This window comes from Lactuca sativa, chromosome 1 (assembly GCF_002870075.4).
Source record: "Lactuca sativa cultivar Salinas chromosome 1, Lsat_Salinas_v11, whole genome shotgun sequence".
Taxonomy (NCBI): Eukaryota; Viridiplantae; Streptophyta; class Magnoliopsida; order Asterales; family Asteraceae; genus Lactuca; species Lactuca sativa.
Window position 1 is genome coordinate 24,026,843 of NC_056623.2, and position 17,514 is coordinate 24,044,356.

Below are 17,514 nucleotides of genomic sequence, written 5' to 3' on the forward strand. Positions count from 1 at the left end.
ATTTGAATATGAAGATTTATAGGTAGTTGATAATGTATTTTTATACATGGTTTGTAGTGCAAAATTAAATATTTAAAACTCCATAAAAATATTTACAAATCCTATTATCTAGTCTAATAGAGAATACAATAAAGATGGTAGAGAGATTTGATTGAATTTTGTTAAAACTATGTAGTTTTTTATAGTTCTATACCTAATATTAGGTACATAACAGCCACATATTCCCTAAACCCATATATATATATATATATATATATATATATATATATATATGTTAGGTGTGTCAAACTCAACAAATAATATAAGTACTATAGAATCCAAATACATTGCTTCTATGCACTAAAAAGCAATACAAGACAAGCATGGTCGATACTAAAAAACACACGACAAAAGTCCATACCTCTTTGCACAAAGTACTTTAGTCGCAAAAGGGGGATTTGTATGCAAAATCTTAAATAATGTAAAAAACAATCTCCTTTTAGAACATGCAGATAACTAAACAGATTTTTAAACAAGTTGTTGAAATGGTTCTAGTTATAGTTCTCAATGTTGTCATTTAACTTGATTATGGCTTGATGTAATTCATGATTACTATTCTAAGTTGATACTGAAAGATATTAACACGTTCTAATACTTATCGCTTGTAAAATTATCTAACCAAAACATGCTTTTTGACTAGACCTTGCTTTACTAATTCAACCAAAACATGCTCTTAGATTGTATTAAAAAGTATATTAAGTTTTGAACAAGTTTCCCAATAATGTTCATTTCTTCTCATACGCCCGAAAAGCATGAAAACATATGATATATGTTCTACAATAATAAAACATATTGTTTGTTACCAATCATTAACTTTATAGAACGATTATGTGTCCTAAAAGTTAATTAACTACACAAAAATTCAATTCATATAAGTGGCAAATCAAACATAAATCAAATTCAAGGATTCTAGTTTAAACAAGAAAATAATCACAAGAACTGAATCAAAAATCAAACATCAAGTCATACACTTCAATTAAAACAATCAATATGTTTTGAACAAGAGTTAGAAATTAGAGATTCTAGCCACACATGGCTAAGAACAAATCAACCAAAAAGATGAAATTGGAAGTGTTTAATGCTTACAAATGAAAATCAAAGATGTTTGCAATGATTGGAATTCTTCAAAAGCTCAAAAAAAAATCTCCAAAATTGCCTCATGCTACTCTTAAAACCGTTTGTCTCCAATAATGAGCCAGATTCCTCTTTTTAGCACGAAAAAGTAATTGCTCACGTACTCATGGGTGAAACACATGGTCAGACTCAAACCATGAGCTTTTGGCATGACCATGTGTTTGTTCAAAAATAAATAAGAGCTTCGATATCTACGCACGGTCTAGCCCAGACCATGCCTTTTAGCCCCATGACCATGTGTTTTCAACATGGCCATGCGTTTTCTGCACGAACACGTGTTTTGACCATTTATTTTAAATTAAACTTTGTGTTTTGCTAAAACTTCAACTAGTCTTTAAACTTGACTTCGTCTTCATTCTAACTTCAACCCATAACACGTTTGGTTCATATTCTCTCCATGATCCATGCTCTATTATCCAAGCTTCATGGTCCTTGCTCCGTGCTCGCCTTTAATGCTACAAGCTCCATAATTCATACAAAATAAGTCAAAAATAGTGAAGTACTGGGCATTTCGAATAAAACATGCAAGTGCCCAAATAGTTAATTAGATGCAAGAATTAGAAATTAAAATGCAATGAAAAAACAGAAATAAACATGAAAAAACGGTGCACAAAATGCACCTAACAATATATATATATATATATATATATATATATATATATATATATATATATATATATATATATATATATATATATATATATATATGGAAGAGTTATTTGGAAAATGAATGATTAGGGCAACACATATTTGAACCAATGATAACATGACAACACATCACTTCCAAAATAACTTCCACAATACATTACTTGTGAAGAAAGTAATGGACACGTGTCATTTGATTGTTGGTTCCGGTAGATGTTGCCCTAGTTATTTGTTTTCCATAGAACTCATTCCTATATCTATCTATCTATATATATATATATATATATATATATATATATATATATATATATATATATATATATATATATATATATAGAGAGAGAGAGAGAGAGAGAGAGAGAGAGAGAGAGAGAGAGTTACATGATGTTGGTTGAATAAGATGACTAGAAAAGATGATATGAGATACTTGGTCTCAAAAAACCGAATAAACCTGTAATACTCGATCATCTTAATATATATATATATATATATATATATATATATATATATATATATATATATATATATATATATATATATATATATATATATATATATATATATATATATATATATATATATTTTGAAAAAGATAAGAGATTCCACTATTAAATGAAGTAAAAAAAACTTCAAATAATAAATGTGCATAAGCCAAAATACATAATGGTGTTAGACCCATTTGTTGGGCATGGTTATCTCATTGATGCGAATGATTTGGGAGAAGGAACATTAGTTTGGTCTCTAGGGTGTAAATGAGTTGAGACGTGTACGCCACATCAACTCCATATAAATATAGTTGGATAGGTTTTCATTTATGTGGCATGTCATATAAGCAAATCTAAGCAAATCAACTACAATAAAATGTCACAATGTATTATAAATCTAAAATTACGTTTAAAGTTTAATTTAATTCGTTTTGAAATTTTTATGTCTAAATATGTACATCTTATAATCAACTTTATATTTAACCATTTATTTTTCTATAAAAACGACACTTAAAGCAAACATAAACCTATAATTAAAGGTTAATACTATCAGAGTGAAAAGTATATCGATTTGTGCAGTTTAAATTCGTAATGGTCAACCCCAAATACAAAATAATAATAACATTTTTTATATAAATTGTCCGGTAAAAATGTATACATATTAATTTTTTTATTCCTTTATAAGATTGAACATAAAAGATGGTAAATCGTATTATTGGAGCGGTCACATGGGGATAAAAATCGCAAAAACATTAGTAATAGTCATAATATGGTTTGAGCATTTGACATCAAAGTGCGGAATTCTACATCTCAATTTACATTATTTATCAAAATTATTTAAATTAGTTGTAAATGTATATTACAAGATTAAACAAAAAGTAAAAATCCATTTAAAGATCCTATAAAGATTTAACTATATGAAATAAATTTATAAATAGAGTTATTCATAAATTAATGGTGTTAGATAAATTATCATATAAGTATATTAAGATGTTTGTGCATTGCACTTGGAAGAGCTGAAGATGCTCTTACTCTTCCCTCTGATTATACACTTTTTGTTTCCTACAAAAGCAGCTTTGAGTACTCCGCCTTTCTTGGATGAATTCTATAACTAAAAATAATAATATATGAAGCTAAAATTCCAAGAAAATGATATCAAAAACATTAAAATAATGATGATGGGTCCATAAATATACTTATAAAAATGACCCAAATGACAAAAAGTAACTTGAACCTCTCAAGTGGTTATAGATTTTTATGTGGTAAAATTAGAAAAAGGAAAATCGTGATAATTAAGATACACCATGTGGAAAAAGAATCATAATTATCGAAATATAACATTTAAATTTCAAAGATAATCAAAAAAGTGTTTAACAGTGTTCCAAACTCTTCATAAATTTAAAGCCTTATCATAGAAATAATGATAAACACACTAGTTTGGTAAATATTTTTGAAACTATACTAGATTGGTAAATATTTTTTTTAATAACCCTATTTTGGTTAAAAACTCTATTAAGAATTAAGTTACACCCATGTAAATTTCCGTTCAAACTTCAAACCAGTGAATGAAGACTCAAGTTCACAGATTAATTAGATATGAGGTGTCAATACTCAATAGTCAATACTATAGATTTAAAAAAAAGAAAAAAGAATATCCACGTGTTATTCTTTATATATAAACTTATATTTTTACTTGAATGGGAAGTATATGAGCATGCTATGAAACTAAGCACTAAGTTTCAACTACGCACCCGGTACCTCTACGAAATGATGAAAAGAGGCAACCAAATTCACAATCATGTTTATTTGTATTAAAAAATAAAATTGCCAAAATGTGCCGAAAGTATCATTGATTTATATTTATTTTGTTGTTAAAACATAAATTTTGAATACTTAACTAAGAAACTATATAATTTACGTGCATTGTATAACATGATAATAAGGATAAACTTGATTTTGATGTACTAACTGAAGTTGCAAATGAAATGTCACTGATAAACATTGAATTTCAATTATGGATGATTATAGTTGATTCACCAACTTCGTGCTCATAATAGATATATCATGGATTTAAAAAAATTTGTTTTATATTTTTTAGAATGTATTTGTAAATTTATAAATGCATTGTACTATTTATTTAATGTGTGTTAAATGTATTTTTGTATTGTATCTTTTCCATTTCTTTTTTCTTTATATCTATTTCTCCGATCATGTTCAATATTATCGATGACTTCGTTGTTGGTCAAGGCTCCTCTAACCAAAGATCGTGAATATGTGGAAAGATCAAAGAAATAATGAAGAATAGACATTACAAATATTCAAAAATATATGAGGTTATGAGATTAGAGTGAAATCAACAAAATAAACATTTGTTCTCCTTTTGATATTCTATACGTAGTTTGTTTCTTTTTTCACAACCTCTTTTTAGGTCGTGGTTTTATAAATTCAATCGGTACCAAAAAAAATATGTTTTTATTTTTATTTCTATATTTTTGGGAAAAAAAAACGACTACATAGCCGTTTGGAATATAAATCAATTATGTGCGAGTCTCTGAATAAGCTCATAATGTTATTGTGGTGAATTGTAAATTTTTAAGGAGAGGAGTTATGTCGTTAACTATGTTCCGTTTATGTTTCTATGCAATTTTGGGCTCTTTTGATGGGCTAAGTGTTAAATATCGATGAGCTCCTGTGATAGGATATCCTTAAGACCTTACTCATAAATAATTGTGTGGAAGACAAGTAGAGAAGAAACGTCATAAGTTTACAAGATACACCACTTTTAATGAAAACCTTTGTTTATATCCGCTCTTGCTAAATCCCATATTTTCATATCAACAATCATTAAAAAAAAAAAAAAAAAAAAACACACACACACACACAACACAAACTCCATACAGCTGAGAATGCAGACCAGTCATCAACAAATAAGACCTAAAAAACATATTATTCATTATAATGTTCGATTTAAATAATCAAATTTGAATCTTGACCGATTTACTCCATATCCATATCTTGGTTGAAGTTTAATCTTTTTCAATTATGGATTGCCAAATTGGTCTAATAACAACCCTTTCTTAGGGAGGAGGAAGTCGTTCCCACTGAACCCACTGCCATATCAGCTTTTCTCTTTGATTTTTCTTCATCTTTTCCGAACCCAAAACACACAAAAATCCTATCTTTCTCAACCCACATAATTAGAAAAAATATACAAAATAATCAAGGTAAAATCTTAATTAGCAATAGAGTTACTGCCGGTGCCACTCCCTCTTCGGCGGATTGTTTAATTGGTTTCACGAACCCACTTCATCCTATCTCTCTACTTTCTCTCTCTCATTTCCTCTTGTACCATATGTTTTAAGACTTGTACCTTAGTTGTTTAGTATTTTTTTAATTGAGTGGGTTGAAAAAGATAGGATTTCCGTGTGTTGTGGGTTCGGAAAGATGAAAAAAAATCAAAGAGAAAAACTGATTTGGCAGTGGGTTCAGTGAGTTCAGTGGTAATGACTCCCTCCTCCCTTAGATCACAAACTCACATCACACTCTTTCTATATCTCTCATCATTTTATCAAAATTGTAATGATATCAAACCCATGACCTAATTAATTTGATGCCAACTTTTAATACAAAGAAAAAACACCTACCAACTTGAAAAAACAAGAGAATATGAAATACGATATATAGAAATATAGATAAGTTACTGAAAATTGAGAAGAGAAGACTATTAGATTTGAAAACAAATATTTGTCTATAATTAAGATGATATTAGAGAGTTCTTCACTTCTTTGAGATAGTGCTGAAAAAACAAAAATATCATCTTATTTATACATAATTAACAACATATGGGCAAAGTGGTCAAAATGGACTCAAATGACTATCCGGCCGGAAAAGGACCGGATCACTTCATCACATTTAGGCACAAAAAAAAAAAAAAATATTGTTGTAAGATATACTTGAAGAGAGTCTGAAAAAATTTGAGCAAGGAACTTTCGATATTAGTCATGATATTTCATTTTATTTGAATCTTACTACTTAGTTTCTCATTCTAATAAATTATTTTTAATATTGGCTTATAAATTTATATAATTAGTAAATACATTTCAAATATTTAAGTATATACTATTTATAATTAAGAATAAAATACTGAAAACTATACATATATAACATTTAAATAATTAATGAGACTAAATTGTAATTTTATTTGAAGTTTATGTCTATTTAGTTAACAACTTTTACTTCTTCAAATGGTTGTTTTGACAATTATATTAGTATTTTTTTTTAGAAGAAAAGGAAAGATGATGATCCTGTTGCTGGGGAACATCCCCACCAGATTCAGTCAAAACTAAAAAAAGGCTGATACCGTATGCGCTTACGTCATCAATCTTTCTACATGCTTCGTCCATGACGTTTTCACTTCTACCCTTCCATCTATTGTCTTTTTCATTAATATCACTTTCAGTTAAAATATTTACAAACAACCCCCACAACCTTTCGTAGTGTGTACTCCTTGTTGATAATAAATAGTTAAATACCAAGACTCTAATTTCATACTACATCCCTAAAACTATATATTTCAAAACAGTGAAATTTTTTCTATATTGTATTACTAAGAGAAATATAAAGTTTATGATTGAATATGATTGTAACATAAATTATTTATTTAGTTGTTAGATATACTAACTTAAATACTCATTTATTTTATTTCTAAGCATATACGTTTATTATAAAGTAAATTACAAATTTGACACGTATGTTTTATATAAAAATGCAAGTTCGGTCTAAAATTTTGAAATTATACTAATATTGTCCTTATATTTGTATTTATTAACGATACAATTTTTGTGTTTTACTCGAAATTGGAAGCTTAGTCCAAAATATTTAAGTCAATTAGAATATAGGATAAGGATTATATCCGAAACAAACCGCAAATATACAGGCGATCTAAAGATTTAGACTGAACTTTTTTTTTTTTTTTTTTTTTTTTAAGACAATGACCAAATTTATAATTTACTATTACTATTTCCTTTTACAAAATTTCAAATTTGAAGGCATAAAAACATTATCTTTACAAAAGAATTATACATACCAAGTCAAAATTTGTCTCTTTTTTAAATAATAAAGTAGAGTTGTTAATTATCTTTACAAACATAATAAATTTATAACTATAGTTTGTGTTTACTAATGAGATAGTGGTTTACATATTTTTATTTTTCTTTTTTCCTAAAAACCTATTTAAAAGGATTTTTTATTGTGTTGTTGACCGATTTGAAATTTATTATTATGATTAGATCGATATCATAGTTCAAATTCTCATGTCACTATCTCATTAACTTGGATACATGTTATTTTTTGGTATTTTTTGAATAAATATTTTTCCATTTGTCATTTTTTTATTTTTTTTTTAATTAACACATCATATTTACACCCCAATTAATAATTGTTTTAATTGAAAATAACTAATAAATTACAAAATTACTATTCATATAGTATTTAATATGTTACTTTGAAAATTTAAATTTTAAACTTTAAATTTGAAATCTAAAATTTCAGATTTAAATAAATTTTTGTTTAATATTTATATTTAATTTTTTGTTTTATCCAACCCGTATAAAATACGGGTCTCACAACTAGTGTTTAAGAAAATAATCACAAAGCACATCATTATATTAAAACAGTCATTAAACTAGAATTGTTTTTCTTAAGTACTATTAAATTAATGTTATTTTATGAACACAAACTTTCATTTGCTTACATTCTAATGAATTATTTTAAACAATTACATTATTATAAACATATATTTATGTATCTTCATAAATATGATTGTCTTGATCTGATAAAATAATAATACATCAAAATACATTCGTGAAACAGATAATAAAAACTGGAAATATTATAAAACGCATCTTAACTTAAAGTCAGAATGGTATTACTGTAATTATTGTGAAAAATAGGGGTGATTAGGTTGAGGAATTGCGCAGCCGCCCCGTATAAACAAAATCACTTATCCCCTTCGGCTTCCGCTTTCCTTGTTTCTTCTCGTCTCTTTCGTCTCCACACCCTTGAGATCTCTCCATCGCTTCCCGGAGGAAATCTCAGGTTGTTTTCAGCTTTGGGGTTTTTCGATTTCATCACTTTCCCCAATTTTCAGCTCCCGATTCTTCGCTTCTTGTTCTAATCTTACCCTTCGATTCAACCCCACCCTCCTAATCTCACTGATTCCTTCATTTTCAATGGGATCTCTTTCTTTGTGAGTTTTCTTTTCACGTCACAACAGTTGATCACCGAAGAAGCAATTTTCCAAATCTTTTTGTTGTTAATCAAAATTGCGTGTATGGCGATCAGATTCACTGTTTCTTACTCCGGCTACGTGGCCCAAAACCTAGCCACCGCCTCCGGAAAATCCAATACATGCCGAATTTTTCACGAGGTTTTTTCTCGTCCTCGTATATTCCAGAATCCCGACCGAGATCCCGTCGCCGGGTACGGTCCGGCAGCAACGGCGGGTTCAAGGTGTTCGGTTTCGGCGTATGCCACTCTCGCATGTGATTTTCTTGGCGTTGAGACCTCCTCCAAACCTTCTCCCCTCGTTGTTGGATTGATCTCGTTGGTAAAGTCAACGGCTACCGGTGGTGGCGTTGGTGGTGGTTCTGGGGTTTTTGGGATTTCGCCGTTGAAGGCGTCTTCCATGATTCCGTTTTTCCAAGGGTCGAAGTGGCTCCCATGTAACGAGATTAACAGTACGGAGGTTGATAAAGGCGGTACTAGCTCGACGAAGTCCAATCAGACTACTTCTGATTGCGTGAAAACCTGCAATGTTGCAAGTACCAAAATCATCGTTGAGAGGAACAATTGGTTTTCAAAACTATTAAATGTTTGCTCCGATGATGCTAAGGCTGCCTTCACCGCTTTGAGTGTCAGTATCTTATTCCGATCGCAGTTGGCTGAACCAAGATCCATCCCCTCTGCATCCATGAGCCCTACCCTTGATGTGGGTGATCGCATAATGGCCGAAAAGGTATAATCCCAATTCTAACCTTATTACACACTATATGAATGATGGTTGCCAATTTCGCCATTTTGGCTTTTCAATTCACATAGTGATTGTATGCAAGATTTTGAGCTTTTGCTTGTTATTGATTTAGGTTTCATACATCTTTCGGAAGCCAGAAGTTTCAGATATTGTGATCTTCAAGGCTCCTCCCATTCTTCAGGTGCGATTCCACTTCTTGATTATAAGTATCTTTGATTAGTTCTGTGTTTTGTTGTTTGCTCATTGTCTTGTATCAATAATCTTGTAGGAATTTGGCTACAGTTCTGGTGATGTATTTATAAAAAGAATTGTAGCAAAGGCTGGAGATTGGGTTGAGGTAAGATTATGATTTATGATCATCCTACTTTTTTCAAAGGAATTATGAATTATCTACAGCATTTATCTTTCCAAGATGTTAAATTCGCTCCATATTTTAGGTAAGAGGAGGGAAACTACTAGTGAATGGTGTAGCACAAGATGAAGAATTCATCTTAGAGCCATTAAAATACGAAATGAAACCTATGGTAACTTTTTTTTTCCTTCAACTCCATATAAAGCCTTCATTATGCTAATTAGAACAAAAGATTTAATCTCAAATCATGTTTATGTTGTTTGTGGTTCAGCTTGTGCCAGAAGGGTGTGTCTTTGTGATGGGTGACAACCGTAACAACAGTTATGACTCGCACGACTGGTAATGCGTGCGTCGTTTTTTATACTGTGTTTGACATGCATTGGACTGATACTCTCAGTCTAGTCCTGTATCAAGATTACAATCCTTATGATTTTTGTGATGTGATGGTGCAGGGGTCCACTTCCGGTGAAAAACATTGTGGGTAGGTCTGTGTTCCGCTATTGGCCACCCACGAAGATTTCAGACACGATATATCAAGCGAAAAGAGGTGTTGCACATTCTTGACACTTGTCACCCTGATCTTTGGTAGAGGGTGAATCTTGAATGACTCCTTTTTTTGACAATTTGGTTTTTGTCCCTCTTTTTTTTTTTTTTTTTTTTTTTTTTTTTTTTTTTTAATTTGTTTAACTTTTGGCTCATTGTTTTTGAGCATTGTGAATAGTTTGCAGTCGTTCTTCAATATATAACTACTATCTGGGTAACCGTGTTGATGGTCGGTTGCGGCTGTTTTAGGATTTGTATTTTCGTTCATTTTTTTAATTGTTGATGAATGTTTTGTTATGAAATTTGAGTAAAGATGAAAAGAAATCACTCATTCTTGTAGTCTTTAAAGATAATTGAGTAGAATTTTGATGCTGAACATTTATTTCTTCCAACACTTAAAAATAGTTGCGTTCAAGTTGCATTGGTGTTAGACTTAAGGTATTCATTATCCAATCGTTCCTTCCTACTCGAGTTTCAAAACACAACTATCCAATTCAATTTTAATTGGTAAAAAAGTTAGTAGCTCACGTTTGATAAAAAGTTAGCTGTAAAATTGTAAAATCACATAGAGGTTAATATAAAAATATGTTTATTGCAATTAATAAAGGATATATATAGAAAAATTTTAAAAAAATCTATAATCTAGTTGAAAATTTATTCTGAGTAGCTTTTAAAAAAAACTACATTATCAACTACTTTTTTGGTTACAAAACATGACAAACTCGAAAAATAAACTAGAGACATCAAATATATTATATTTAATTTATGATTAAATCGAACTTAAAAATATAAATTGTGAGTTGATATAGTACAAATTGTGAGTTGATATAGTACCGATGTATCGATTACTGAGTTAAACATTTTTTCCTTTCAATTTTTAAAGCATAGTTGCATCTTATTGTATATCTATATTATAAAACTTATCTGATTAAGTGTGAATACATATGATGAAAAATGGATGAATAAAAATCCAAGGTGTTACACGTTAGTTGTTAACTTATTAGTTGTTACGTCCCATCTTGTAATAACTCCAAACCCTCTCCACAAGCCCACAACAATTTGCCTATAGTCCAGCCCACACACAAGATTCATTATCAGTCCAAAAATAACAAATGTTCTTCCTAGAGGTGAAAAAAAAAAAACACGGATTCACGATCCAAAACCTGTTTGAAAACTGAAACCGATCTGATTTATAAATTTGTTTGGTTGAAATTGATCTGTTTTTTCTAGAACAGTCCGATATTTTTTTCCGGACAGGTCTCAGGTGGTCAACCGGTCTCAAACGAGACCAGTTTGATAAATCCCTAGTCGGTACCAAAACGAAAACAAAGTATACAAGACCAAGTTTATATATTTGGAAAGTTATTATGGACTCATAGTGACACAACTTCAACTGCAAAAAATATGATAAATCGGTTTGGTATTATTATTATTATTATTATTATTATTATTATTTGTTGAATAACAGATATTATAATTTTTTTTTGTTGATATGCATATAAAGGATGTGGAATTTTAACGAGGTATGCTATATGCGAAAGACCTTGACATCCTTTTCAAGAACCTTAATATTCAATGTATCATGTATTTGTGGTCCAGTGTGATGTGAATCGATATTCGATACCACAACGAATGTATGTAGAGTTTGGCTAAACCACCATACGAAGATGTCACATTGTTCAAAACAATCTTCAATATTTTGCAATAGCCGGATGTAAACCTACCTAACGAAACGTTTTAATACTTAATAGAATACAATTTAATCCATTGTTACATGCTTGGTTATTTATTACTAGTTTGTGATAAAATAACAATGAGAAACATTGATTCTTCGCTTCTGCTTTCTTAATAAATTTTTTGATGTGACATACCTAATAACGAACAACACCAACCATTATTCCAAAGGCGTGGAAAATTGAACTAGGAAACAGATCAACGTTCAACGCATTGACAAACCAGAGTAGATAATATAATTATACATCTTTACATGAAACCAAAGTGCCCTTTTTCATTATTTTTTTTTAAAATTCATTAGATATATATATATATATATATATATATATATATATATATATATATATATATATATATATATATATATATATATATATATATATATATATATATATATATATATATTTTATGTTTAGAGCAAATTATCCAATGACATTTTGCTATTGTACAAAAGCACACATCATAATTCATATGGTCATACAAAGTAACGCGTTTTCGTCAAAATCATAGCACAAACATGCATTAAAGAATTTTCATCCACCTACTTACCATTTTAATAACACGACGATGATATCTCACAAATTATAAATGTCTCTCTCCGTGTCTTATTAGGAAATTGCTAAATATGGATACCAAAAATGCTAGAAAGAAAAAGACTTCAATTAAAATCTGGATAGCTAACTATGGATATGCATATGCTTTCATCTCATTGGGGGAATTGAGAGTTGAGACTAAACATAATATCCATCAGGTTGATTCTTTCCATGGTTGCTTTGTGAAGAGAAATCAACAATCTGATACCAGAACTTCATAACTTACAAATCACAAAACAATACAAGTTGATAATATGGATTTTGAAGGCTGTTTAAATGCAAGAATTGTGGAGGATGAAACATGAGAGGTGTTAAGACCATAGCTGTTAAGACCCCGGTCTTAATTATAAGATCTTACGATTTTAAGATCCTACAAGTGAAAAACAATTCCGATCACACTACGATCTCGATTTCACCTCTTTAGTTTTATTATATAGTCAAGTCTCAAAAATTGTCTATTCAACCTGAAATCAAGTATGCAAGTTCCAAGAAGTCTTGTAGAGCATCACAATTTTATTGATTCATCTCGAATCAAGAAGAGCACACTCATACTAATCCGTTAGTGATCTTATGCCTTTAGTTGTATATGATAAGTATGGCCTTTTCTAATTAAGACGTTTTCCTCTTAATTGTTACTGTTTGTAGCAACAAAAATTATGGTTCACGCTTAAGAAGTTAAACTTGTTTCCACTATTGACATCTTAATCAACATCAAGTTATAATGTATACTTTACTTCCAATATCTTGTGAACAAATTTGAATAAGTTTATTTTGATAGGATCTTTCTATCACGGTCTTGCAAAACCTAAAACAATCTTAAATAAGATCTTAATATTGGCAACCTTGGTTAAAACTTAAAAGCAAGCAGAAAGTGGACGACTATATTCTTTGCTTATGCATATAAATAAATTTGATGTGACATTAGCTAAAAAAAGCTACACCCGACATGTTTTCAAAAGCATGGAAAATAAGGTCCTTGAAACAAATAATAAATGCTCTAAAAATAGAATTATAACTTCACAAGAAACCAAACTGTCATTTTCAAGTTTCAAAGTAGTCAATTGCAACATTTTTCTAAGAATCGATCCAATCTGTATCCATCGGTATATTTGATTAGTTATCCATTATATAACAAATTCTAATCTAGTTTTTATCCAATAACAACCAAATATAATTATGATAAATGTAAGATATATGTGGAATCTCATATAATAAACTCTACAAAAGAGCCCTTATAGAGAGTGGGAAGACTCAAACATAAATATTGACATAAAGAACTGTGTCACACCAATGTGGGATATACTAACAGTCCCTCTCAGATTCGAACATTCGATGAGTATGAGTATAGAGATGGATGTTCTTAGCCACGGGGGTGTGTGACGCCGACTCTGATGCCATATAAACATATGTGCAACCCACAATCGCCTTTCTAAAATAAATATTATGGAGAGTATAGGACTCCATCAAATATATTGACATAAGGGACCATGTCACCTCCATATGGGATACACTAACATTAAATAAAAATAAAACCACACACAATTATGTTTAATAAGACTAGACACTTTAGCTTCAAGGACCAAAGTTCAACCAAAATAAAACAGAAAAAAAGTTTAAAACTTGTAAACTTCAGATGGATGGTAATTAGATATCTATTGGATAATATTAATTGGATATACTATTGGATGAATGTTATATCAGTTTGGTTCTATTATCCGCTAGAATTTTAGGATCATCCAAGAACTACCGATCCAATACAATTGGCATTTAATGAATTTGAAATTCAATGGTCACCGAACTCTTCAATGAGAAAAATGAAAGTTTTTTAATTCTTAAAAAAATATTATAAATTAGTTTTGGTAATGTTCCATTGAACTTTATAGAATTCAATGTTTTGTAGGATTTTTTTTATAGAGTTGTATGTAATGTAAAATGATAATGTGTAGAGGCGAAGCTAAGCTAAATCTAGGTAGGTCCTAGGACCTACCCAAATTTTCAATTTTGCTTATAATTTATTTAACAAAACTTTTAGGACATACCTTAAAAAATGTTTAGAAACCACCTTACATTTTTTGGTTTAGTAACTTGGTAAAGATATTGAGAGTTTAGGTTGTTTCTTATGCTAAAACAGTCCGAAAATGTTTTAAACTAAGGAAAAATAGGTAAATTGTTAGCAACATATTTACAATTAAAATAATAAATATATATTTCTTTACTGTTTAATGTAATTAAAAAAACAAAGAAACCACACTGATAAAAAAGAAGCTCATAAGTCATGCTCAATATTAACTTTTATAAACCATAAAAAAATAGACTAAGAAACCTTAAAGTAAAAGTTAAAAAAAAACCCTAACCCTATCTGTTTGTCTCTGTTCGCCGCTTTATAATTGAAGACAGAAATGTCAATAACTCTCACTCTCCATCGCCCATGACTCATCTCGTCTTTGAGGTTTTGTTGTATGTACATTTCTTGCTTTAACAAGTCCGGTCTCTCGTTTTGCTCTTGTCTCTTTAATTATATTTTTATAAACTGTGAGAATGTGAATTGTGAACACATATGGTCTGTAAAAAGATTCTAGAAAAATATTTGTAAGAGTACGATTGGACGAGTTGTTTATACGTTATACGACCAGGTTCTTCACAAGCATCGTTGACACTTTTATTTTTATCGATTTCTATTAACTAGGGAACTACGTGATTTTCTTTTTAGATTTGCCACTAATAAGGAACTACATGGTTTTCTGTTCTAGACTCGCCATTAAAAATGTGGAAATCCATTAAACTTTATCAAGATAATATATTGTGGATGACCTTACAAGTAACAAGCACAACCATATGAGGTTTTACAATAACACTTATTTAGCGTGTTTTTACACAACAATTAGTTTTCAGTTGAACATAATATTATATAGTATTATGTTCAAATGAAAACTCAAAAATTCAAAGAATCTAGGATTTTTTTTTTCAATAAAACACCACGAAAGACGCATATGCATCACACATGAAAAAAGAAAATGACAAAAAATGTGTAAATATGGCCGAAGAATTTTTTTTCTTGTGAATCATCTAACGAAGCATATGTGCATAGTCGATAGTTTTTTCTTCAAAAAATATGCAATCTATAAACATGCATAGGAAAAAAGTCGATTTTTTTTTTGTGTTTCCTTTTCACGAAATTGCAAATTGGTGCATTAAAACACATTCGATGATATTTTGATTGAATAAATACTGTCCAATGTAACATTCGTGAATTCGAGCTATACAATTAAGATATATTAAGCGATAAAATGACATTTCGATAGATTATTATTTAGGATAAATAATCATAGCTAAAATTATAGTGTATGTGACAATGATTTCACACATATAAAGAAATATGAAATCCGACTTCGTATGAAGAAGTTATTCTTCTTCGAAGTTTCGCAATTTAAGCGACACGACCTTGTGTATCGTAAAAAGTGAATTTTTTATAGATTACTTATTAGCCTAAGTAATCTAAACGAAATCCGCAATAGTTGAAAAACCGAGAATGGGAATATAGAGAATGTCCAAATATGACTTTGTGAGAGGAAGTTATGATTTTTCAAAATTTCAACGTAGCAGTATACGACTCAGAAACCGAAATTGAAATCAGTCAATTGTTAGGAAAATAATCTAAAAGAGAGTTGAAGATCTCGTTAATAGGAGTCTGTCGATATAAAAACAATCGAGAACATATGTCGGACGAGAGAGTTATGAATTTTTAACAGACTTTAACAGTCTAAGCCTATTAAAAATATAACTTTAAAACTAAAGTCAAATTAGTCGACATAGTCTAAATGAAAGTTGTATGTCTCGTCGATAGGTACGCATGAATATAAAATGCGTCGAAAATGGAGCTCGTATGAAGAAGATACAAACTTTTGAAGTTTAAAAAAAATTCACGCAAGCACGCACTGACAAGGGGCACCGCGTGCCTCTGGCAACCCATAAGAACTCACCACGTATCACAATTTCAGTAGAGCCACATTATCGCCCGATGACTTGCGCGACATGCCCAGATAAGGTGTGCATCACACACCTGCTATTTTTGTATATAAATAGTAGTCGAAGTTCACTTCATTTCCACCTCCTTCCTCAATCTCTATCTTGAGTTTCTCTCAACCTTAACCCATTTCGTTAGTTTTTAGTCTTCCACGAGGCCCTAAGGTCCCTAGAAGCCCGACAACTAATAGCTATCAGGACAGAGTACTTCCATTACAGTTTCTGGACTTCTATCTAAGAAATCTCTGTCACATGAAGGTGAAAAGTCAAGGTGTTAGGCGAACCCCTGCCTAAATCACCAGTCATCCACTTTATCATGTGACTGCATAGTTACTTTTGGCTTATACATATATATGAACCATCTATTAAATGTTATATGTGTTTGCTATCTGTGTACTTGATATTTGTGCTATAATATGATTTTATTTATACAAATTACTTTATCATATTCGTATTGGGTAATGATGGGTTTTAAGGAAGATAAAATAATGGGTTTTTGGCAAAATAAAATAATGGTGAAAGGTCATACATTGTATTATCGGTACCAGTCATCTAACAGAGTATAGTTGACGATTACTAACTATTCTAGGTAGTCAGGTGGAACACTAACATATTCGTCACCTGTAGGTGTCCAGATCATACTTTTTAGGGAAAATAAAAGTTGTTTGTTTGGATACTCTATTCCCCTCAGGGTTACCTTGTTGACACATATTGCTATAGATTCCCCGAAACAATATTGTCTACTCATTGAGATCCTTTAGGGTAGGTCTCTTGAGACTAGCATTAGGGATTAGAGGGTAATGATAACGTGAATGAGTAATCGGGATTATTTTTTTCTTGTGAAAAATATATAATTAAAAGATTATGGGTCGAAAACCCTATGTGCTCATCAGGTTTCTCAACCTGACCCACTCAGTTTCTTTATATCACAGGAAA

General features: G+C 30.2%; 1 protein-coding gene across 1 annotated transcript; it reads left to right on the plus strand.

Moving 5' to 3' along the window:
• Nucleotides 1-8,309: 8,309 nt before the first annotated feature.
• Nucleotides 8,310-10,581, plus strand: LOC111876233 (thylakoidal processing peptidase 1, chloroplastic). The gene is made up of 6 exons (XM_023872769.3): nucleotides 8,310-9,318; nucleotides 9,446-9,514; nucleotides 9,602-9,670; nucleotides 9,771-9,857; nucleotides 9,957-10,024; nucleotides 10,138-10,581. The coding sequence occupies exons 1-6, from the start codon at nucleotides 8,635-8,637 to the stop codon at nucleotides 10,247-10,249; spliced, it is 1,089 nt and encodes a 362-aa protein (XP_023728537.2). The 5' UTR covers nucleotides 8,310-8,634; the 3' UTR covers nucleotides 10,250-10,581.
• Nucleotides 10,582-17,514: the final 6,933 nt, after the last annotated feature.

Coding starts and splice junctions, on each gene's coding strand:
- LOC111876233 (XM_023872769.3), top strand. CDS start 8,635: ATGGCGATCAGATTCACTGTTTCTTACTCCGGCTACGTGGCCCAAAAC. Junction 9,319..9,445: donor ATCGCATAATGGCCGAAAAG/GTATAATCCCAA, acceptor TTATTGATTTAG/GTTTCATACATCTTTCGGAA. Junction 9,858..9,956: donor AATACGAAATGAAACCTATG/GTAACTTTTTTT, acceptor TTTGTGGTTCAG/CTTGTGCCAGAAGGGTGTGT.